General features: G+C 47.1%; 1 protein-coding gene across 11 annotated transcripts in view; it reads right to left on the bottom strand.

Moving 5' to 3' along the window:
• PTPRF (protein tyrosine phosphatase receptor type F) overlaps positions 1–25,464 on the bottom strand; it is a 311,983-nt gene that overhangs the window by 92,464 nt on the left and 194,055 nt on the right. For 7 of the 11 annotated variants that reach the window (XM_038760657.1, XM_038760663.1, XM_038760662.1 and 4 more), the window contains exon 4: positions 11,766–11,954. In XM_038760657.1, the coding sequence (XP_038616585.1) occupies positions 11,766–11,954 (189 nt within the window). Of the gene's footprint in view, positions 1–3,781; positions 3,800–11,765; positions 11,955–25,464 lie in introns of all 11 variants that reach the window. The other 4 variants (XM_038760656.1, XM_038760661.1, XM_038760660.1 and 1 more) reach the window with 1 other exon arrangement.

The following is a 25,464-nucleotide window of genomic DNA, read 5'->3' as shown; positions in this document are numbered from 1 at the left end:
GTCAGTCCTCCCACTCTGTCGAAAAGACACAGACAGGCTCTACTCCGGCAAGAGTGACTGGTTCTGAGCCACCGCGGCACTTGGAGCTCAAGCGACCTCCAACGTCAGTCGACCTCATTTCTGATGCACTGTGGGACTTGCGAGCTAGAGGCTGAGGGACAAAGCTGCCAAACCTGGAGCAGGGAAGAGAGTAAAGCTCTTGGGACTGTCCAGGAAAGACCTTGGAAACTTCTGCCTATCTACTACCCTAACGGCAACTCCTTCAAAATCTCTGCCTGAGCCAGGACCACTCTCTCCCTCCCTCCCTCTCTCTGCATTATTTTTCTTTTCAATTCTGCAATGACAAAAGACTAGGAGCAGCACTCCAAGATTACTTATCCATTTAAATACAATTTCACTGGTTAGGCAAAATCATTAACTACACTTTTACGATGATCATGATTTAAAAGAGCCATTTAAAAAGTGCATTGTGCAGAGACGTTGAGAGGCAGATCTTGATAAGAGCATCGGCTTTCCAAACACAGCAGCTGGTGAGTGTTCTCTGGCAGGTAGAGCTTCTCCCTGTGGCATTATGGGGGATTGGGGACTCTTCTTTTTTGGAGAGATAATCAGAAGTTTAACAAAAGCACTCTAACTCTGACACAAACTTAACTCCCCAGATTCCAAACCCGCAGCCTGTCGGGAGGGTTGCCAGGGAAACAGTCAGGACTGCTTGGCCCTTCTTCCCGATAACTGTGGGAGATGGGGCAGCTGGTCAGAGGTTCTTCCCATCCTAGATGGGGTGCTTGTTTGCCAAAGCCCCCTCAAGCACTGGCTGGATATTTATGATGGTTCTTCACTCTTTCCAGTCCACTCAGGGTGACTCTCCCAGGGCTAGAGTCAGGCCTCATAAAGGACAACACGAGTCTGGTTTCTGGCTACCAGCTGGCCCAATTCTAAGCAAGGGAGTCAGAAGTAGGAATGAATACTGGGCCTTCCTGAGGACCCTGCAGAGTTCTCCTTGATATCTATCCCTCATTCCCTCCCTCCCAAGTCTTGTGGAGACAACACAGGCTTGGGAGGTAGGGCAACTCCCACTGCCTCTGGTGTCCAAACTGAGATGCCAAAATGACACCCCCCTACCCTCACTGATCCAACCCCTGCTTCCAGAGATGAACCTTGGTCTCTAGATGACAATCTCAGTTATTGAGAGAAGGGGTGGGGGGAGGGAGGGGAGAAGGGAGTGGCACCTAGAACTGGAATTCCAGGACGGATGCTTTTCAGAACCGAGTGATGCTTGGATCTGCCCCTAAGAAGATGAGAGATGATTTCATTTCACTCTATCTGCAGTGGCAAAACTCCAAGTTAAACTCTCTGTCTCCAGCCTGAGATGACCTATATTGGATCATCCTCTCTCAGCTTCATGGAGAGATTGGGGAATTCCAGGGAGACAGATTATGTAGAGTGGGACTGAAGTTTCTTTTGCAGGGTAGGCAAAAGGCAAGAATGTAGAATTCTAGAATTCCTCCTTGGAAAATGACCCCTGGAAATGGGGAGCAAGAAGTTTGACTTCAAAACACTTTCGCAGTCTCCTTTCCTCCCCAGTGCTCTCCAAAAAGTTTCCTAATTATCTCCCATCAGTTCAGGTTTGCATTTAAAACGGAGATTTAAGGCATTTTAAAATGGGTCAATACCCGATTTCTTGTTACCAGTATGACTGAAAGTGATTGATCAATCCAGCCCTAAGGATACATCGGTTGACTTCAATTTCAAGTTAGCAGAAGAAACAGAGGAGTCAAGAGGCTTCTCACTGAGGAATGACACTAACAGCTCAAGAAGCAGAGACCAGCCAATGCACCGGCTTGCTCTCCACAGTGCCTGCCCGAGTGGACCCTGGAGATCTAGTCAACTTACCTGAATGGGGGAGAGGTGCTCAGATAGGATTGGAGCCTGGCCACCCCAATGACTCCGCTCAGGCCTCACAGCATCTCCCTTTACCAAGCCCCTTTATCTGCTCTGTGGGGATCCTCTAAACACACAAGAGACTGCTCCGCTTTACACCAAGGGGCCTTTGTCAGCAGCTCCTCTCACTGGAAGTCTGAAAGGCGGCCTCTGAGGTCCCTCTCTTTCTTTTATTTTTAGGGAGGCGTTGTTGCAATAGAGGTTCGGGAGAGACACACAAACTTTTAAAAGATGCCAAGCACATTTTCCTTGGAAAAGAATGATAATACCTCATTAAGACTCAAATGGGGAGTGTGTAGGAGAAGTGTATGCTTTATGAAATGGATGGTTCTCATTACATAATATGTTCCTGCCCAAGCAGGATGCATGGTAACATCCAACACGGTTCTGGTGCTGGCTGAGGGGCTAATGCCATCAGGGAGGTCCCGCTTTCCAAAGGAACAGACCCCGGCAACTCGGCTGTGGGTATGTGCACGCGCGGAGAGTGCACACGCTCAGCTACTTAGCATTCCAGCTGTCACTCCATTTTCGGGTTGTAAGAGGAGCGGGAGATGAGGAAATCGTTTAAGGAGCTTGAAACATCGCAGCTGTCACTCCGGGAGCGTTCCGAGGGGAAGGCACGACAGGTACGTAAACCCATTCAGAGCAGAACAAGGTTGGCAAGGATTTTCCTTGACCCAGATTCGCTTCCCGGGCAGCCTGATTCAGGAAAGCATGAAACAATAATTCATATTTTTTTTAAAAGCACATACACATATAAATATTTTTAAGCCAAGAACTGAAAACATTAACCTCCCCCAGCAGCAGAACCAGGTCCAGAAAGAGTCTGACTGTTGACTTCCCGCAGTGATTCAGCAGTGTGGCATTGGCAGGGTGGAGAGGAAGAGGAAAGGAGCATTGGACAAATGAATCTGGTTCTGTTTGGTGGTGGCGATAACAGCCTTGAGAAATTCAGGGGTCAGTCAACAATGGAAATGAAAGAAAAACCAAACCGGAACTAAAGACCCTGACTACAAATCGCAGATTAACAGAGCAAAGGGAGTTCGGGGAGACAGGTCCTCTATGTAGACTGGAAGAAACATTCCAATTTGGAAATCATTACTGGGGCACACAGGCTGTGAAAATCTCACCCGATTCTGGCCACGCTGGGCTGTCAAACCACAGGGAGGGCTGAGCTAATGAAATGTAAGAGAGGCCACATATGTTTCTGCTTCATCTGCTCAAAATGCATCTTGACGCTGAGCGGTGGGGGTGGCTCCCTGCTCCAGGCTTGGGGCTTCTGGAGGAGTGGGGCGGGCCTCTCTGCTTTTGCCCAGGGCTGGCACTGAGAAGTTAAGGGTAAGGGTCAGCGTGCTCTGCCTCCAGCTGCAGCACTGGCCCCCTGCATTTCTTAGGAATCTCTCAGGTCTCAGTTAAGCTTTTTCGCCTGGGTACAGTTCCGGGGAGGTTGATGGCCCATACTGTCCCCTTGACCGATTGGAAATCCTCATCCCTGGGGCCCTGGGGAGTGACTACTCAAAGGCTGGGAGGTTACAGTGGCTTGAACTCTCAGAGTGGTCGCATGCTGAGCGCCTGGAGAGGAAGGCATGTAGGTTGCCTCGTTTGCTGGCTTTTCAGTTGAATAACCCCCTTCCGACAGTTCAGATTTGCAATGGATGAGTCTACGGGAGTCAAGCTGAAGAAATAAATTAAAAAATCAAACACACTAGTGAAAGAGTGCGGATGGGCGCTGCTCAGGTTAAGTCCAAGAGATAAAGCTGAAGATGAGGACACTGGAGGGAGAAGGGTGAACAGGCGATGGAGTGACAGTGACAACCGGGGCACATTTCAGCATTCTTACCTCTGATTGGTGTACCACCTGGTGAGGTAATTTGAATGCAAATAAGATCAGAGAGAAGCGTTAGTACAAAAAGGAAAGGAAGAAAATTACAACCAAAGCAAAAAAAAAAAAGGAAAAGGACAAAAATCTTTCAAATAAATATGTTTTAAGTTAGATTTGCATCAGAGTGAAAGGAGGAAATTAAAAAAAAGGGACTAACGGGCAGTCAATGTCACAGCGACACTTGGAGGAGGTTAGTAAAGCTCAGTCTCCATGGGCAGCCCCCAGCCCTGCAGATGGCCATTCTTCGCCAACCCTCATTGTGGGGGACACCCCCAGCCTTAACTTCAGAGGCAGCAGGAAGGGGCCTCGCATGGCCCACATTCACAGTCCAGGTGGGTCACTCAAGCAGCAAGATGGAAGAGATGCTGGGAGAGATGGCACTTGTCCACCCAGTCTGCCCCCTTCTGTCATGGCGAGCCCCCCGCCCCACCTCAGTTTCCTGTCATTCTGCAGGTGTACGGGTGCATGTGAGTGGCGGGGCGGGATGTTAGCACATGGCAGTGGCCGGGGTGTGATTCATTCTTATTTATGGGCTAGATCGACCAGTGGGACAAAATCCGCTGCGTTTTAAAAACCAATCAGCATGAAACAAGGCCCCTGAGGTACCGACAGTTGAGGTGGAGGAAGAGGGGTAAGGGTCGGGGGGAAGCGGCCACAGTAAGTAGCCTTATTTAAAACGGCCTACCTGCCAGGGTTTTCCCCCAGAGGACAGTCAAGCCACTAAACCTAGGATCACCTTTCCACTGGAAAACTAGTTGCTCTGATGTCTGAAATATGTCTACACAAATGAGGAAAACCCAAAACTTAACTAATATTTTCCAAAAGGAGAGGCGGAACCAGCTTCCATCATCACATTGAGGCCCAACCCTCATGGCTGAAGAGAACACAACTTAGAGGGAGGGCTCGGACGGCAAAGCCCAGTGGATTTGGGAGCAGGCCTTTGTGAGGCCCCTGGGTTGACTATGGGAAAGTCTCCCAGAGCCTGCCGCCTCTTCACTGCTAGCAGCTGCAGGCAGGTTCCACAAATGGATCCTCCAAGGTGTGGGGCTTTCCTTAACCCCCTAATTCCCAAGTTTTGTCCCCATGGTCTTATCTGGCAGATGAAGGCTGTTAGTAGAGAAGGGATTTCATGCATTTTTAATCAGGAGGGAGGCAATCCATAGTAGGTGTTGGTCTTATGCAGATTTATAAGGTCTGAACACCAGGCACTTACCAAAGAAAACTGAGGAGTTTAAACAGACAGAAAAACAGGGTTAAACGGGACAGCACCACCGATAATAAATACCAGTAAGCATATATGAGTGCTGGGCAGGTTGGATTTACAGCTCCCCAGCCCATTATCCACCACAATCATCACCCAATGGGAAACAATGAGAGACACTCAAACAGTTTCTGAAAACACAAAGAAGGCATATTTTCAGCACATTTCACTTGCCGCCTAAAAGTAATTAAAACAGTCTGCACTTGATCTTGCTCTCAAACTATTCTTCCCTAAGGGGCTGGGCTCCTCTTTCTGATCAGTATCAGACCTAGCCCTTGGTCTGAAAACCCTTCCCCAATCACTCTGAAGTGAATGTTCTGTTCCCGAGAAAGGAAGCTTGGAGAAAATACTCCTTGAGCTCTCAAGCGGGGTGACAACAATTTCTTTCCATGGCTTCCCCTCCACAGTCACCTTTCTAGCCCGCAGCTGGGCCCACCTCTAGTAACTCCTGGGGCCAAGCCGGTTGCAGAGGAAGATGGGAAAAGAGGAAAGCAGAGTAAGGTGCCTCTGCTGTGATTGCTACTTTGTTCAAATGCATTTTAGCTTTTGCATCTTCTGCCTGGGTTCGGGTCCTAATCATATTCCTAAGGGGAAAAAATTCAAGTGTAAACCACGAATGATCCTTGCGTCCCCTTTTAAGAAGCAGAAAACAACCTCAATTACAGGCACACTGCTGGGCAAGAAATAGGAACAGGGCAGTAGCTTTCCCACAATAACTGAGGGAAAAGGAGCCCTTCTCTGTGGCGAGCCAATCCCAGAACGCTAGAGCTGCTTTCCTGCATAGGGAACAGACACTGGAAACAGATTCCCGGAAGATGGGACAGCAATATGGACTCTTTCCCCCCCTCCATTCAGGCTCACTTATTTACCCTCTGGGGGTGGTTTCCCCCAGAATTTCCTTCTGAATTCCTTCTGTTTCCTTGGTTCTGACTGGTAAATAAACATGGTCTTCCAAGTGTACTGAAAGCTCGTATTTAAAGTGTTTTATCAGTTGAGCAGAGGCCCTTTTACGGCTTAGGTGAGAGAAACTGGAGTTTTTCCTACCAATGTCTGATGGGTGGCCATCGAAGTGCTTTGGGAATCCACGTGACATACAACCTCACTTGATCACCCTTGGTGGATTCTTGTTTTCTAGTCAACTTATTTAATTCAAGTTCCTTGAATTTGTTGGGGTGGCAGGGGGAGAGAAAAGACTACTTTTAATAAAATTTCTCTTGTCTTTTCTCTGGGCAACCTGAATTAAGTTAGCATACAGAAGGAATGAAATATTCAATACCAATATTCCCTAGTTGTAAAAAACATTATTTTTAATGGTCTAGATCTTGACTAGCATTACAGAAAGAGTCTTCCCAGGCAGATCTGTTTCCTCGCACCAGGAAAGTGCTCAGGACCTCAGAAGGCACAGAGGGGATTCCACTCTGGCTCAATGGTGGGCACTCCATGCTTTGAATTAGCCATGAGCCTTAGAGCATGATTGGCAGGAGTGTTTTCACAGCACCGGTCTAACTCTGCCCTCTCCCTGACTTTCCTATCTCTGTAGACGGCACTACCATCCTTCCCGTCTCACAAGCCCACAATCTTGGTGTCATCCTCGACTCTGCTCTCTCGTTCACCCCTCACATCCAATCCGTCACCAAAAACTGTCGGTCTCACCTCCGCAATATCGCTAAGATCCGCCCTTTCCTTTCCATCCAAACCGCTACCCTGCTGGTTCAATCTTTCATCCTATCCCGACTGGATTACTGCACCAGCCTCCTCTCTGATCTCCCATCCTCCTGTCTCTCCCCACTTCAATCTATACTTCATGCTGCTGCCCGGGTCATCTTTGTGCAGAAATGTTCTGGGCATGTTAGTCCCCTTCTCAAAAATCTCCAGTGGCTACCAGTCAACCTACACATCAGGCAAAACTTCCTCACTCTCAGCTTCAAGGCTGTCCATCACCTCGCCCCCTCCTACATCACCTCGCCCCCTCCTACCTCACCTCCCTTCTTTCCTTCTCCAGCCCAGCCCGCACCCTCCGCTCCTCTGTCGCTAACCTCCTCACTGTGCCTCGTTCTCGCCTGTCCTGCTGTCGACCCCTGGCCCACGTCCTCCCCCTGACCCGGAATGCCCTCCCTCCGCACATCCTCCAAGCTAGCTCTCTTCCTCCCTTCAAAGCCCTACTGAGAGCTCACCTCATCCAGGAGGCCTTCCCAGACTGAGCCCCCTCCTTCCTCTCCCCCTCCCCAACCCCCCTGCCCTTCGTCCTTCCCCTCCCCACAGCACCTGTATATATGTTTGTGTAGATTTATTACTCTATTTACTTTACTTGTACATATTTACTATTCTATTTATTTTATTTTGTTAATATGTTTTGTTTTGTTGTCTGTCTCCCCCTTCTAGACTGTGAGCCCGCTGCTGGGTAGGGACCGTCTCTATATGTTGCCAACCTGTACTTCCCAAGCGCTTAGTACAGTGCTCTGCACACAGTAAGCGCTCACTAAATACGACTGAATGAATGAAAGGAAGCATGGCCTTGTGGAAAGAGCCAGGACCTGGGAGTCAGAGGACTTGGATTCTAATCTCTGCTCCACATTTTGCTTGCTGGGTGACCTTAGTGGGCAACTCAACTTCTCTGTGCCTCAGTTTCCTCCTCAATAAGATGGGGATTCAATACTTGTTCTCCCTCCTACTTAATGATCCCCAGGGCTTAGTTCAGTGCTTGGCATATTCTAAATGTTCAACAAGTTCCACTATTCTTCATCATTATCATTTTTACTATTATTATGAACCTGGATCTTTCTGAATTTGGAGAAGGTTTAAGGAGAAAACCCAAATCAGAACTTGCTCGGCATTTTCAGGAAGCCCAAATTCAGTGTGCCACTTGAGTATGTGATTCAGGCTCTGCTTCTGGACATAATGGAAACTCTTGGGTTGCCTCAAGTGATATTTTCAAAGAATACAGGCAGTTCCAGTCCCAAAGACTCAGATTAAAATGCTTCTCTCTGGGCTCCAGGTCTTGCCCCCTGAGAGAGGCTGGACTGGGCACTCATTTCCTACCACTCTGGGGGGCTTCTGGATTCTGATGCCCTCAGCAGGTGGAAATAAACCTGAGCTTCACTGGCTTTGAGGCGACACACTCCAAGTCACAATATGTTGAGGGTCTCCTGGAGGGGAGTCCCTTCTAGACTGTGAGCCCGTCGTTGGGTAGGGATTGTCTCTATCTGTTGCCGAATTGTACTATCCAAGCACTTAGTACAGTGCTCTGCACTTACTGTGTTCCAAGGGATTGATTCTGAAGAGAACTCCACCCTCGAGGCTGCTAAGAAACAGACACAGCCTCATTTTTCTCTGGGGCTAATCCAGCTGACGGCTGCAAAAACAAGAGACCGCCCTAACCTGGATATGAGATGTCATGCCTTTCCCTCATTCCTAGACTGGGAGAGGACAATAAAGGCAGCTTACTAGGGGTACTGCTAAGTTAAAGAGAGATAGAGAGAGAAAGAAACTCTTTGGTATTCACAGCAAGAACCAATTCAGACTAATAAACTTTTCCGGCAATGTCATCAACCACGGAGCAAAACTGATGGGCACTTTTGGAAAAGTATATAAAGTAAACTGCTCCCTCCTGATAAGAGAACTCAGATAGACTAACTGTATGTGAGCCATGGCTAAACATTCAGCATTTTTATTACAACTATTTTAATTAACTGCATTCAGCTGCCTCCATCTTGGTGGTTTTTAATTAAATTAAATGAGCTAATGCTTTCTCGCATACCTCCGGTGACTCTTCCCAAATCGGTGCCACTTGGACACAAACGGAGTTGGGCTGTGGGAACCACAAAAGACTTTCGTATCAGTTCATGGCCAAGCCCTCCCTTTTCTCTCTCCCCCTTATCCCAGCCTTCCCACAAATTCCTGAGAGAAAGGCAGCTTCTTTAAGTGCAGAGGTCTAATGTTTACTGAATGAGGTCAATGCAATCTTTTGTGCTCCTCTCCAGAGCAACTCTTATTGGCTAGTCAATTCCCTGGGAGCTCTTCTAATTGCACTTTTGCTTTGTGAGGAGGGGAGCAGAGGAGACAACCTCTTCTACCACATCAACATGACCACACCGAAGGATGAGAAATAATTCAAGCTCCAGCCTGTGCACTAATGAACAGGACCTATAAGGGGGCACGTCTACCAACTCCACTGTGTGGTACACTCCCAAGCGCGTAGTGCACTGCTCTGCCCAGAGTAAGCGCTCAATAAATGCCATTCATCGATTACTTCAAGAAATGAAATGCAAATGAAGGTCACTAAAGAGACAGCACTTCAAAAAATTTACATTAACCCGGAAACACCTTTTGCTTCTCAGTGCTTCTATTAGACCGTAAGTTCCTTGAAGGTGGGAATCATGTCTGTTCCTTCTACAGAATGCTCCCGAGAACCTATTGAAGAGCTTTGCACATACTAGGTGCTCAGTCAATACTAGTGAGAGTGTATGAACGAGGTCCATCTCTGGACTAGTAGCAAAAAAACCAACAACAATAAAGTTATCATGACCCTGATATTGCTATCGCTCCCCCTAAAAACACCCAGGTTGTAATCATTCCTGGAAGTCTGTTGTACTGAAGACTAGAAACCTCATTTACTACCCAAGGACCTAATCAATTCTTCTCTCAGGTCTGAAGTTGTCTGCTGCTCATTGATTCCTGGAAGATTCCCCTGACATTCAATGAGGTAATTATAACGTCTTCAGTGACTGGCTGGCTTCGGAGAGTTTGAGTCCCTGATGTAACCCAACTGAGACATTCCTGAAGAGCAGCTCCCTCAGCAAAGACTGGGAGGGAGAGCAAACTTCTAGGCCTCGTCAGGCTTTTCAGTTTTGCCTTTCAGCTCCACCTCCCAGGGCAGCCGCTCAGCATCATTTCAAGCTGTTAAATGGGAATTTATTTCCACGGGCCTCCCTCCTCTTCTCTCCCAGCTGACCCAAATTCCAGGCTCTCCACTGCTTGGCCAGGAAGGAGAGGAGCCATGGGGTCCCCGATTCATCTCTGTGGGACTTATTTGCTTGAGGGGGGAGAAGGAGAGGGGAGTGGAGAGCATCTCCCATCACCTTCTTGAAGGATTTTCAAAATAATTAACGCGGGTGCTATTTTCCTTCGGCACAAACGTATCAAGATTAAACTATATTTGTGGGAGAGATAAGCTAAAGGTCACCGTGAAATTTCATAAGCTGTAAACGTATTAGTGTAATTAGTATCCACAGCTCAGCCTCAGTGGGAGCTGAGTGTCAATCAGTTGTAATGTAGGTGCTCGCCTTGGCTAATTACACACATCAGAGCTACATCACTATCCGGGCTTTCTTCCTCCAGACATGTGTTAGTGTCTAAATCTGCGGTGGGAGGGGCTAGGCTGCTACCCTCTTCAAGACAACTCTCAGCGAGACCAGCGTGGCCAGGGAGGTCACCTCGGGGCTACCCAAGATGTTTCTTTTGTCTCTTTCCCAGCCCCCACGGTTCAATCATACCAGGGTTTCAAAGGGATGTGGGGCCTCTTTGATCACTCCCTGTCCTACACCCCAATTACCACGCAGCTGCTCAACCCTGCCCAGAATTTCCCAGGGTGGAACAGGAGGGACGCTTGTTAAACACTTGGGGATCTTCTGAGATGACAAGGTAGTGAAGAAGTTATGACGAGTGGGACACCGGGTCCTTGGCCCATTTCCAGCAGTAAAGCCAAGTTAAAACAACCCGGAAAGCCCGCCGCCCCAGAGTTGTTCGAGCAGGGCCAGACGTACCTGGATTCCCGTTAAAATGTTAAATATGGGGGAATGGGACCAGGCAGGCTGGAGGTGGGTTTGGAGAGAAGCAGCGCGGCTCAGTGGAAAGAGCATGGGCTTTGGAGTTGGAGGTCATGGGTTCAAATCCTGGCTCCGCCAACTGTCAGCTGTGTGACTTTGGGCAAGTCACTTCACTTCTCTGGGCCTCAGTTACCTCATCTGGAAAATGGGGATTAAGACTGTGAGCCCCCCGTGGGACAACCTGATTACCCTGTAACCTCTCCAGCGCTTACAACAGTGCTTTGCACAAAGTAAGCACTTAATAAATGCCATCATCATTATTATTATTACCTGCCTGCATAATTACTGACCCAGCACTGATTCCCTAAGCTCAGTGAGCTTTCTTGGTCTCAGCTCAAATGGGACGTGAGACGTGAAGCGGACTCCATCCAGGGGAAGGCAGATTTCTAGGTTTCGGACGCTCCGTCCTTTCCTCTGGGTTTATTACGTAAAAGGAAACGAGGGACGCGGCCCTGTGTTTAAAACAGCATCAATGGAGAAAGTCCTGCCCGTCCTCCCTGACCCCCCCAAACTTGGGATGAACCACCCCTTCTCCCTCCGAATACTCCCTTCACTCGCCCTTCCCTCCCCACCCCAGCTGCTGAGGAAGGGAAGGCTGCCAGGAGCAGGTGGTGAGCTACCAGCAGCCTGTCACTCTGGATTGCTCCCTTAACAGGATAACAAGCTGTGATATCCTGCCCCAGGACAAGCGCTCCGGCAACACGCTTTTTCTCAGGGTGAGGAAAAAGCCTGTCAGTAAGACTTTGGCACGCAGCAGAAAGTTTCACCTCCGAGTGAGCCCGGGAAAGAGAGCGGTAAGTGAAAAGGAAGGAGCAAGGAAAGCTTTGGTCTGAGCCAGGAGGGAGTCTGGGTTTACCTGAACGGAGCTGTTTGATGCGCCCGTTGCTAGTGGCGGTGTCCACTGGGAGGAAGTCCTTGAACCAGGAGATCTCTGGGTCGGGGTTACCCCCGGCAGCACAGAGCATGGTGGCGGTGCGTGCCTTCTCAACCACCTTCAGTTGGGGCCCCATATCGATGGTGGGGAAGCCATGAGGCAGCTGGTCCTCTGGAAAGAGAAAACATAGACGACGTAAGCCCAGAGGGTGGGTGGGATGGGGGGGAAACTATTTTCCTGCTTCTTCGGCGACTCTTCCAGGTGCTCTCCAAACTCTCGGTGAGCAATTAAGCCCACTGCGAAGACCCCCATTCCCTCCATAACCTCGGTGAAATATTCGGTTAGCCTTGTGGCTCCAACTGCCGGAGTTGTCTGAATCACAACAGCCCCACCACAATTTCTCCAGGTACCTCTCGGAAGAGGGTGGGGTGGGGTGTGTGTGTGGTTGTGTGTGTGCTGTGGTGGGGAGGCCTCTCAAGTTTATCCATTTGCAGGCTCTGCAAATCGGTGTATGGGTTAACGTGTCACAGACCACATCTTCTTGGAAATACACAAAGAGCTATACAACTTAGTTTACAAATAGTTCCTTCCCCACAGTGGGTAGTAGTGAACACCTATCAGGAAGCAAGACAGGTCAAGCAATCAATTATATTAATTACGCATTTACTGAGTGTGAAGCACTGGTCTTATGCAATTTGAAGAGTACAACCAAAGGAATCTACATATTTCCTGCCCCCAGGAAGCTCACAATCTAATGGAGGAACTAGACAAATATGATTTACAAATACTGGGAGCAGAAGGAAAAGTGGGGATATGAATTTATGTGCATGGTCCATCCTAAGGTTTACAATTTACCTCTGCCGGGCCTCCCTGTTTTTTGTCTGCTGGGGAGCAGGGGAACGGCCAGAACACAGCTCTGCAGCCTTGAGGGCCAGAACGAGCCCCCGTGCCATTACCTAGTGGGAAGAGCCTGGGCCCGGGAGTCAGAGGACCTGGGTTCAAATCCTAGCTCCACAACTTATCTGCTGTGTGACCTTGGGCAAGTCACTTCACTTCTCTGTGCCTCAGTTACCTCATCTGTAAAATGGGGACTAAAACTGTTAGCCCCGTGTGGGATGGGAACTGTGTTCAACCTGATTACCTTGTATCTACCCCAGTGCTTAGAATAGTGCTTGGCACATAGTTAAATGCTTAACAAATACCATCATAATTATTATTATTATAACACTCCCTAGGGCTAAAAACAGCCTGAACAACTTTCAGCCTTGCACAAGGGGATCGAGACTTGGATATTACAATCTACGATGCTGGAAAAGTTGGAAAGATTGCTGTTTAAGCAGTGACTTGGACTACAAACACATTCTTGAAGCCATACTGAAGCCATTTTGTCCTCAGCTAGAGGACATGAATTGGGAAGAAAGATGAGAGAACCATGTAGTCCCTAGGTGTTTTTTTCAAAGTTTACAAAATCTCTGCTCCTTGGCAAACCAATGTAGGATGTCCATGACCAGGAACTAAGATGTAAAATGAGCCAGATATCTCTGGTGGGTATAAAGCCCCTCATCCTAAAAATGGACCCTATTAAGTCTAGTGTGCTTTAAGTGAACAAAGAAGATGAGACAGACTTGAAACACTGCTGTGACAATTATCCTTTAGGGTAAAAACAAATTGTAAAATGCCTCTGTTGCAACCTTTCATTCCATCCTATAGCAAGACAAGAAAAAATATCACACTACTTGCAAATCCCTTTGCTTGTATATAATCGGGAGGCTAAATGCATTGGAAAACAACTTCAAGGAATGGACGTGCCAGAGATTGGCTACATCAGCATTTATTCGGGAGAAGAGATTCAAATCAATACCCTGAAGTGAAGTAGGAAGATACTGCACTGATAAAAGTGTTAAAGAAACAACAGGTAGAAAAAGCCCCACTGAGCCAGCTCATTAAGTATTAAAATGGCAGCAATTCTGATGGAACATATCTCACCTGCTCTTGGAGCAAGGAAACACTTCCCATTATCTGCTGAAAACACAAAACGCACACGAACACACATATACACACCTGCCCATGGCTCTAACAAGCTCCAAAGTTGCTTGCTGTTAAGTGACAACACCTTTTGGAGCAAAGTTAGAGGAATGTGAGATGGTGGGTTTGTCCACTTTCTGGTTCTTCCTTTTTATTTTTCCCCTGCTAGCATAACCAGTTCTAATTCACGGTAGACCAGAAAGCCTGTCTCCATGCTGGCAAGTGGACGAAAAGAAAGGCTTTCCAATGAAACAATAAAAAAAAAATAGCACAACCGAGAGTTAAGAGCACCTATGCCCCTACCTTTTACTCCTTAGTAACAGGTTTTTTACCAACACTTAAAAGGAACTTTTAACTCGGGAGTTCAAAAATTTGGTCCTTTCCTCCCATTTTAAACTTTACTCTCCACTGATTTTTCAAAGATAAAGGGTGCTTAAAGCCATAACCCAAAAGAAACATGAGCTGACACTGCCCACAAAGCCACACTATACACATCTATGCCGTTCCAAATGACATGAGAGAGAGAGAGAGAATGAGACAGAGAGGGAGAGAGAATGAGACAGAGCGCGACAGAGACTGAGAGACCGAGAAGCAGAGAAGAGGGAAAGGGGCAGGAAGAGAATCCAAACTGGCTGGAGAGGAAGCTCTATAAAATCAAGTAAATAAACCTAGTCCCCTTGGAACGAGGTTAGATTTGCCTTTCTGAGTGAGGGTTTAGCAGAGAAACCTACACATTTCACATCTCTCTTCACGATGCCAAGAACACACTGGGAAGGCCAAATCCAAGATCCTATTCTCTTTTCCATTTCTGATCTCACTGTCCCTTCTGGGAATGCCTTAAAGTCTTTCCAGAGGACACTCAGTAATGTAGGACCTGATTAACTTGGCCTAAAATATACAAGCTGACTTGGCCAAACAGACCCCCAAATCAAGCTTCCCGGGTTTGCAAAGGCCGTAGAGGCTCTGAAGGGTTATTATCCAGAGAAGAGGGAGCAGCTGTTCTTCATCTCCTCAGAAGACAGAATCAGATAAAATGGGCTGACACTGCAACCAGGACAGAGCTGAGAAATGGAGGGTAGTTGAAAATGGAAACACATTACTGAGACTGGTAAACGAATCACTTTCTTGTGGAGGCTTTCTGTACACTCAGCTCCTTTGAAATGTGTTTTGGGTGGAGCGCACCCAAGGGAATTGGGAAATATTCTTCCAACAATCCGTGTCTTTCTGGATAGAACACGGTGTGAAGTTGGAAGAAACAGTTATGTGCACATGCGTGGTGTCAGGCAAGGCACAAGTACTACTATAATGCGAGTTTCCCTTAACGAGGGGTTTATCAGAAACATGGCCCCTGTGTTCTAGGAGAAAGCAGGAGCTATGATCCACCTTCGCCAGACCAGAAGGTTAAATTAAAGGACTATTTGCCTCCTAAAATCACATCTCCAAGAGGCCTTTCCTAAGCTGATACTCACCATACCCCCAGCCCCACATCACTTAGGTAAATATCCTTATTCTCTCCTATGTCCCCTATCTGTAATTTATTTTACTGTGTCTCCCCTCTAGACCGTAAGCTCGTTGAGGCCAGGGAACATGACTACCAACTCTGTTGTACTGTACTCTCTCAAGAGCTTAGAACAGTGCTCTATACACAATGAGCACCACTGACTGATTAGTACAGTGCTCCACACACATTAAGTGCTCAATAAATATCAATGATCGACTGCCTGACTGGTGATCTCTCAAAGTCCGAGTCGGTCTGGTGATTCTTCCTAATTATGACATGACTTGGGTAATCGGAAGAGGAGTTTGAAACTCCACCCATCTCCCTTTCCGACCTCATCCCCAATTTCACTTTGGAAGCCTACTGCAAAATCCAGGGCTCACAGCTAAACCCAAACCCAGTTGGGCTCCTTTTAACTATGAAGCTGTGCTGATCTTCCCTAAACTGGTTTCCTTTCTATCCCTCTGCTGCTTCCCTAGTGACTGTGGTCTTTTGTGGCGTTCATAATAATAATAATAATAATGATGGCATTTGTTAAGTGCTTACTATGTGCAAAGCATTGTTCTAAGCGCTGGGGGGATAGATACAAGGTGATCACGTTGTCCCATGTGGGGCTCATAGTCTTAATCCCCATTTTATAGATGAGGTTACTGAGGCTCAGAGAAGTTAAGTGGCTTGCCCAAGGTCACACAGCAGACTTGGGGGAGGGATTAGAACCCATGACCTCTGACTCCCGAGCCCGTGCTCTTTCCACTGAGCCACGCTGCTTCTCTGTGTGAAAGGGATACAGTAGTTGCAATGGAAGCTTTAGTTTGAGCCACCGAATGCCTGAGACCTAAAACCAAGGCAGGATTTTGTCTGTAGGTACACAGGTATTCCCGTTGTTGCCAAAACTTTCACTTCCTATTAAAAAAAATAATTCAACTCCAGTGAGAAAGGGAAGGATGGAAATTTGGTGACAACTGCTGCGGTTGGAAAATTACAGAGTTACTGGGACATGGGGAAAGTTCCTTTCTGAGACCTGTGCTTGTTCAAAGGAGAAAAAGGTTTTCAAAGCCTCTTTATAAAGGGCACTGATTTGACCTTCTCATCAGCAGCATGGCATAGTGGACAGAGTTCAGGCCTGGAAGCCAGAAGGTCACAAGTGCTGTGGGTCTGAGGGTGGAATGAGTAAAGAGTGCAAATTCTGACCATGAGAGCCGAAGGTGCAGTGTGTTTGTGTGCTGGCGGGGGGTGGGGGGGCAGGGGAGGAGACAGATGCGATCCAGAGGGTGGAGATGGTGAGGGCTGTCTTTCTGCGGGGTGGCAGGAAGCCCGATAGAGATGGAGGAATCTGAGCACATAATCCAGCCCTTTCCTCTCTGTCCTGGCTTGCTGTCAGCTCCCACTGTGGGAACACTGCAGAGTTCAGCGCTCCCTCACATCAGCCATAGGTGACTGCTTCCCAAGTGAGGGGTTGCTTGGCAGAGATCCTGAGGGTTGGCAACCATATTCCCTCCCCGAAATGGGGCAGGCAGCAGATGGTTTCAAATACCACTGAAGCTTCCCAGCTCTCCTCTCAGGGAAAGGACAAATGGGACTCGGAGAGTAATTCCCCATTCCCAGTCCGAAGATGAGAAAAACCCACTAAGAGCCGTCTCTGGAAAAGTATTATGAACCCCCATCTGCCAGGAGTGCCCTACCTGCCAAACTAGATGCTGAAACCCCCAGCAGCCTTGGCCCAACTTGCTTCCAGCTCCAGGGGAGGGCAGAGGGAAACAGAATTCTCCAAATGCCAAAGTGTTAATGATGAGAAAAGCAAACAGAGAAGTTTCATTTAGTTTTCCTGCTGTTAATGTTAACCAAACAGCCAGTCCCATTCATGTGACCTCACCCTCCAGAAATGTCACTGAGCACCTCTAAGTCCTCAAGAGACAGGTTCCTTCTCTCTCTCTCTCCTCTCTCTAAACAGAAGAGACAAAACCTTTGAAGGGCTCTAACTCTGGGCCAATTAACCACAAGAAATCTGGCAGGTGAATTACAGCACTGCAAACCCCTACCACCCAAATATATAACTCATGAGATCAATTAGATAGGCTGAGGGATTAAAAGAAAATAATTTAAAAAGGAATTCTGGATCTGGGGAGTAGGGAAGCTGAAATAATAATAATTATGGTACTTATTAAGTGCTTACTATATGTCAAGCACTGTTCTAAATGCTGGGGTAGATACAAGTTAATCAAGTTGGACAGTCCCTGTCCCACATAGGGTTCACACTCTTAATCCCCATTTTACAGATGAGGTAACTGAGGACCACAGTAGTTAAGTGACTTGCCTAAGGTCACACAGCAGACATGTGGCAGACCTAGGATTAGAACCCAGGTCTGAATCCTTTCCCTGGAGAATCCTCCTCCCTTAGGCATGGGTGAGGACAAAAAATGAATTTTGCTGGTTTTCCCCACCTCCCAAGTGGGAATAGGGCCTTGCCACATGGGTTTCCATAATCATGGTGTTTATTAAATGTTAACTCTGTCAAGTACTGTGCTAAAAACACTGTGGTAAATACCAGGCATAGCCTCTGCCCCACAAAGGGGCTCATAATCTAATCTTATTCTCCCTTTATACAGGTGGAAACAAAGCAGCATGGCTCAGTGGAAAGAGCACGGGCTTTGGAGTCAGAGGTCATGGGTCCAAATCCCAGCTCCACCACTTGTCAGCTGTGTGACTTTGGGCAAGTCACTTAACTTCTCTGGGCCTCAGTTACCTCATCTGTAAAATGGGGAATTAAGACTGTGAACCCCCAGGGGACAACCTGATCACCTTGTAGCCTCCCCAGTGCTTAGAACAGTGCTTTGCACATAGTAAGTGCTTAATAAATGCCATCATTATTATTATTATTATTCAGCGCTTAGAACAGTTCTTGGCACATAGTAAGCGCTTAACAAATACCATTATTACTATTATTATTATGCTCAGAGAGGGTAAGTGATCCTCCCTACAGATTCACACAGAAGAGCAGTAGCAGATCTGGGAACAGAATCTAGGTCTTCTAACTCTTCATCTTGTGCTCCCTAGGCTGAGCCAAAGCTCTTAAGGCGCCACCTGAAGTGGGGCCTAAAAGGAACTAAGGAGAGACAGGGTCTGGGTCTCACCTGTATATTCTTTCCCAGTGTCTAGGGCCTGAGAGGCCTCAGATCAGATCTTCAAAGTCTGCCTACCCTTCCAAACCTATCCTGCTAGCCCCTTCTGCAAAGGCCCCTCTTCCCTAATGTCCTACTACTAAGAAGAGAGGTTAGCACTAGGTTGGTCTAGCTCCCTGGAAAGGTTAAAACTGCAAGGCCTGAAACCGTGGGAGAGCGGTGGGCAAGATATTCTTAAGCTTTGGCTGGATCTACACTAGAATCAATGGCCAATGTCTTTGTGGGGCAGGTGCAGTTTTTGAAAAGGTTTTTTCTTGGCTGGATAGATCCATTTTTGACCTAAATTTACATGCAGCAAATCCAACTTCCAATGCCAGCCAATTATTTGAAGGACAAACACTGCCAGATAATAATAACAACAATGATATTAATAGTAACACTAATAATGGCATGAATTAAGCACGTCCCATATGCTAAGTACCTGGGTATATACAAGATAATTAGATTGGGCAGTCTCTGTCACTCCAGTCCTGCTTCAAAGCTGGCACTGGGCACTCTGACATCAGCATTACTGCTTGACAGATTCATTCATTGTCATATTTACTGAGCGCTTACTGTGTGCAGAGCACTGTACTAAGCGCTTGGAAAGTACAAATTGGCAACAGATAGAGACGGTCCCTACCCAACAACGGGCTCACAGTCTAGAAGGGGAAGATAGACAACAAAACATGCAGACAGGTGTCAATACCATCAGAATAAATAGAATTATAGCTACATACACATCATTAATAAAATAGAGTAATAAATACGTACAAATATACACAAGTGCTGTGGGGAGGGGAAAGGGGTAGGGCAGAGGGAGGGAGTGGGGGTAATGGGGAGGGGAGGAGGAGCAGAGGAATGGTGGGGGCTAGTCTGCTAGTCTGGGAAGGCCTCCTGGAGGAGGTGAGCTCTCAGTAGGGCTTTGAAAGGAGGAAGAGAGCTAGTTTGGCGGATATGTGGAGAGGGGGCATTCCAGGCCAGGGGGAGGACGTGGGCCAGGGATCGATGGCAGGACAGGCGAGAACAAGGCACAGTGAGGAGGTTAGCGGCGGCAGAGGGGCGGAGGGTGTGGGCTGGGCTGTAGAAGGAGAGAAGGGAGGTGAGGTAGGAGGGGGCCAGGTGATGGAGAGCTTTGGAAGCCAATACTTAGGAGTTTTTGCTTCAAATAGCATATACAGACTGATAACATCTACAGCTTTTCTGGTCTCGAGTCCTGCCCTCTAGTCCTGATACTAGGGCACTTCAGTGATGCCCCCAAAACCAGGCAGACTGGTGGGGGTTGGTGGGAGATGTTCAAAGCTATCAGAACTCCAAGTTGACAGATGTCAGTTGGGAGGACTACTGGGCCAGTCAGGGGACAAGTCTGAGCACAGACTGGCAGCCAAGAAAAACCCTCTTAATTTGGCCCAAATAAATTCTTTGCAGTTGATCCATGTAGGAAAGGCCAATTACAATTAGTGGCAAATCCTGCTACCTTCCAAACCAAAGGAAGTTTGTTCATTAGCCAGCGTAACACCTGAACACCTTCAGTGGATCAGGTATGTACTGATCCGATGCTTGTGATGAATTGGTGTGAGATGAAGGTTAAATCACTTAGATTAACAGTGAGCTGGGTTGTTTCCTCCAGTGTAGACCTGGGGGAAATTCAGGACCCACTGCAAGGCACATCTGCTCAAGTGGAGCTTTGGAAAGGGGTGGGAGGGAGTCTAAGCAGGCAGGGAGGCTCAGGCCAGAGGTGGGGGAAGGCTCCAATTGCTCTTAATTAGCAAGCGATTGTGTTGCAATGATTGGAAATGTGCTGTGGGGGTTCCAGCAACAGGCACATTATGCAAACAATCTATGGGTGAAAGGTGCTATCAGAAAGCATATTTACCAGTTAATAATAACCAATTAACGCTCTAATAATGATCGTTTGAAAGAGAAACGTTTCCCTCACACGGAAACCCATGGTGTTTCTAGATATGAAATTCCTTTTAAACTGCAGGTTTGCAGGGCCTCCTGCATCAGAAGGCCACTGGAATGGGGCGTGGGGGGCAGGACCAGGGAGCGTCTCCAATTCTGGGGTCTGGCAAGGTCAGACTCACTCTCCTGAACTAGCCAGCATCTGGGCCTCTGCAAAGAGTTCATCAGAACCCTCCCTCATCCCCTCTCCGCCTTAAATTGTGTTGGAGAAATCTGCACCAAAGATGAAATTCCATTTTCAATATTATTGCAATAATACAACATGCCCCTAATAAAAGAAAAAGAGAAAAAACCCTGAACTAAAGTGGCATCTACATAATTGTCTTTTAGTCCTATTTTAAATCCTCTATTAATCCATTACATATTTCCCCTTCACTTTCATTGATGTGACACAGTATTTGTTTAATAGCTTTTCATTTTTTATCCACGAGATCAATAAAGCATTTCCATATATCATTAAGTGTAACCCATTGTTAAAACTAATGAAGCATTTGACTTTTGATCCATTTGAATATGGTTGCAGCTCAATGTTCTAAGAATAGTATAATCTGAATGCATAAATGTCTCCCATTTCCCATCGTTTGGGCTCAATTAGTGTGCGGTCCTTACTTCATGGGGCTGAATGACCAAGATTGGACTGACACACACACACTTCCCCCACCCCCATCCTCCCTCCGGGAAAGAGGCTGGCTGAACTGCTTTCAATTCAAGTCTGCAAGGTGTCCAGCCTTTGGTACCTACCCTGGTCTTGCATTTAGAAAACAGCTATGCTCTCCCCCCCGAGAACATCCCCCCCCCCCCCAGACACAGAGTTAACTCAGAGCAAGCTAAAGGGGGGCAAGAGGAGGAGGAGAGGAGACTGTGCTTAAAAGTCTTCCAGTAGAGGGGAAGTCTTAATTCCCATTTTTCAGATGAGAGTACTGAGATACAGAGAAGTGAAGTGATTGCCCAAGGTCACATAGCAGCCAAGTGGAGAGCCAGGATTAGAATCCAAGTCCTTCTGACTCCCATGCCTATACTCTATCCACTAAGCCCCGCTGCTTCTCTGAGGATTAAGACTGTGAGCCCCATATGGGTCATGGACTGTGTCCAACCTGTTTAGCTTGTATCTAACCCAGCACTTAATACAGGCCTGGCACAGGGTAAGTGCTTAACAAATACCATAAAAAACCCTTCATGACTGCGGAACAAAGCTGCTACAGTGCTCCTACCCTCTCATCTCTCATCCTTTCACTCCCTGCCAAAAATCTGCATTACCCCAATCTACTAAACGTCCCTTCTTTTTGTGAATTAGCTCAGGTCAGTCTGGCTGAACTGGAGTGGAGCTTAACTGGCCACATAATACAAATAAGCATATATTCTTTTTGAGTTATCATTTCATTCACTTCTCATGAAAGTGGGCGGTCTGGGAAATGCTGCTGCATGTGGTTAGGCTGACCCTAAGGCCAGGGCAGTTTGGATGTACATTATTTCCTAGATCAAACATCCCTGGATTTCTAACATTCCAGAACTTGTTCCCTGGAGAACTGGCATATTCCTTCAGTGCCATTGCTATTTCTGCACCTGCTGGGGGCAGCAGAAGGGAATCCCAAGCCTTATTTTTTCCCACTTTTAATCAGTTGAGACTTTTCATGGCACCAAGCCCAGAAGGGAAGACAAGGCCATTAGCGCTGAATTCCTGCATTCCAACTACAGAAATTATGCAACATTTCAAGGGGAGAAATTAACCATAACTATTCTACTGAGCTTATTCATGTGTATCTATTTGCTACGGAAGCATTCTCACTATCACTTAATGGAGAGAGAGAGAGAGAGAGAGAGAGAGAGAGAGAGAGAGAGCGCATGACTGTGTATGAGAGAGAAAGTGTGTCTGTGTCAATGAGTCTCAGAAAAGCAGAGAAACATACGTAAAGAAATTCAGGAAGTGAGTCACATGGCAACAAGGAAAGGACATGGATGGAGGTACCACACGGAAGCCATGAAGGATCTTTGCAGAAGAACCCCACTTCCCAGCGTTCATATAGATGATGAGAGAGTATAGCCCCATGGGCTGCACACATCCTGGGCCTGTGCTGCACCAAGGCCTCAGCAGGTGCTTGGGAAGATGGAAATGAACTTAACCTGCAGACTGAGAATGTAAAGTGGAAATCATGATAATCAAGGTGAAGATCATGCCTCTATTATCCACCAGCTGTAGTGTATACATTCACTCCCCCAGCTGGATGCATAAACAGGCACCAGCCCTGACCCTTCAGTCAGTCTCTCTAGAGATCTCTGGGTGTTCCAGCGCCATGGAGTTAGGTTCTCCAGCTTCATCATTTAGATGAAAACCTTTCAGCCTGTGTCCCCTTCTATTCGGTTAAGTCTTGTGGGCAGGGAACGTGTCTACTAAATCTGTTGTTTAATACTCCCCCAACCATAGTACTGTGCTCTGCTGAAAGTAAGTGTTCCATACCTACTTCAGGAGGCCTTCCCAGACTAAGCCCCACTTTTTTCCTCACTCCCCCCTGCACCGTGACTCCTTCTGCTCTACCCCCCCACCCTCCCCACAGCACTTGTGTATATATGCATACATATATAATTCCATTTATTTAGAATTAATGCCTGTTTACTTCTTTTGATGTGTATATATCTATAATTTTATTATACTGATGCTATTGATGCCTGTTTACTTGTTTTGATTATTGTCTCCCCCCTTCTAGGCTGTGAGCCCAATGTGGGCAGGGATTGTCTCTCGCTGAATTGTACTCTCCAGGTGCTTAGTACAATGCTTTGCACTCAGTAAGTGCTCAATAAATACAGCTGAATGAATACAATCGACTGATTGAATGGTTCTTACCTGCTGGTGGATTGCAAAGTGTTGCCTGGACATGGTCCCTGCCCTGTTGAACCTCACTTTCTAAAATGTGGTTTCCCCTTACTTTCTCCATCCCACTCTGGAACAGGTGCCGCTTTCCTCAGTCAAAGCCCAGTCCAGACATCCCTCTTCTGGGCTGATGGGATGACAAGATGGTCGGAACAACACCTGTGGCTGTTCTAAGGAGCCCGAATCAGGCCTAACCCCTCCAGTTGCAACCCCAAATCTAACTATAGCGATAACAATAATGGTACTTGTAAGTGCTTACTATGTGTATTAAGTGCTACGGCAGACACAGGACAATCAGACTGGACACAGTCTCAATATGCAGGAGATCAGGCTTTGAGCCTCCCATTTTACATATGAGGAAACTGAGACTCAGAGAAGTGATTTGCCCAAGGTCCCGCAGCAGACAAGTGGCAGAATCGGGATTAGAACCCAGGTCCTCTGGCTCCCAGGTCTGGGCTCTTTCCCCTAGGCCAAGCTTGTCCAGTCCCATCATGCCTACTGGACACCATCCCAACTATGGGCAGAACTCTCCCAAATGCTTAATACGGTGCTCTGTACACAGAAAGTGCTCAATAAATATGATTGAATGAATGAAAGAACGGTCTTATGATCACAGGGGCTGACAAGAAGCAGATGCTCACAAGCCCATCGCCGTCTGTCAGTCACCAGGCGATATCAATGAAGTAATGTTGTCATGTGTCAATTACCATTAGCCATGCAAGGGACCAGACCAAAATCATGCTGCTTCCATGTCAACACAGAGCCACTTTCTCCTTTATAAATGCATCAGAAGTAGTCAGCATAAACATCGGCTTCCCATTAAGACTAAGTGGGGAGTGTGAACATTTTCAGATGTAACTAATTAGAAACCAGTTCTGAATTCCTAATAACTAAAATTATGGTCTTTGGGGTTTATGCCAAATTAAGGACAATTAATTTTCCACTCTCAATTATTACACACCTTATAGCCCTGTCCTTGAGTCTGTCTCGTCCTTCAAGTACGCAACCATTCAGTTCAGTCAGTCCCTCACATCTGATGTGTGTGAATAATAGTTAATAAAAAATTGGCGAATCAAATTTGAGCCACAATACCGCCGTCCCTCATGGAAAAAAACCAATTAGATTCCATGTCTACCTCAGATCCAAGATGACAAGAGGCATTTGTTGCAGAACTTGGGCTCTCTAGTTTTCAGAGGCATTAAACAGCTCCATGCTTTCCTCTAAGACGTTCTTTTAATGTACATGCTGGCAGCACGTACAGATAATCAGGCTGGTTTTCATTAAGTGATTTGACTGAAGTTCATTGGCTTTATTTGATATACAAAAGACTATTTAACCTGCTCCCAAGCTACTTCGCTGAAGTAATTAGAAGCCAAAGACTGGAAAATGCTTCTTTGTGGAAGGCTCACCCGGCCCTCATTTTTATGAATGAAAGAAGCCTGCAGGACTAGGGTGGCTGATCAGTTGGATGTGGAAAGCTGAGAGGATAGTATCCAGTCGTCTGGGATGCACCACCTGATCTCTTCCCTTTCATTTCCTGCCCGCACACATTTTGGGTCCTGTATCGTAGACATTTTGAGGCAATGGAAACCAAATAACAAACCCCACTTTTCATTGCCCCCTGCTCATCTTTGAACGGAAAGCACAGCTGTGGGCAAGGAACGTGTCTACCAACTCTGTTCTACCATACTCTCCCAAGCGCTTCATACAGTGCCATGCAGACAGTAAGCGCTCAATAAATACAACTGACTGAGTCATATAACAAAAGGTAAATCAAGCTTGGCTTATGTTCGAAGCACAGGGAGTGATCCAGAAAACTCAGAGCTTAGTAGCGGAGAGGGATGTCTCAGCCCTGTTGAGATTTGGGAACAAGAGCGCTGGGCTTGACACTCTGCAGCAGATTCTGCTGGGAGAAGGTTGGAGACCTAGCGCTTGGTCTGTCAAGGTGCTCGTGTGGACTCTATTTGCTCACTGGAGCAATGATGGAGCCAAATGTCTGAATGAATGAAGCTGAGCAATCTCTGGCCTGGAGGCACAACAATACCTGACTCATTTATAATGGTTGAAAACCTTCTTCCCGGAAGAATTTCAGGGGGTCATGGAGAGCAGCAGCTGATCCTTCCCAGCCCCAGCGGTCCCAGAGCCACAGACACAGAGGCCCTTGGGTGT

This window comes from Tachyglossus aculeatus, chromosome 18 (assembly GCF_015852505.1).
Source record: "Tachyglossus aculeatus isolate mTacAcu1 chromosome 18, mTacAcu1.pri, whole genome shotgun sequence".
Taxonomy (NCBI): Eukaryota; Metazoa; Chordata; class Mammalia; order Monotremata; family Tachyglossidae; genus Tachyglossus; species Tachyglossus aculeatus.
The sequence above is the reverse complement of the archived record's forward strand: the minus strand, read 5'-3'. Positions and strand labels throughout refer to the sequence as shown.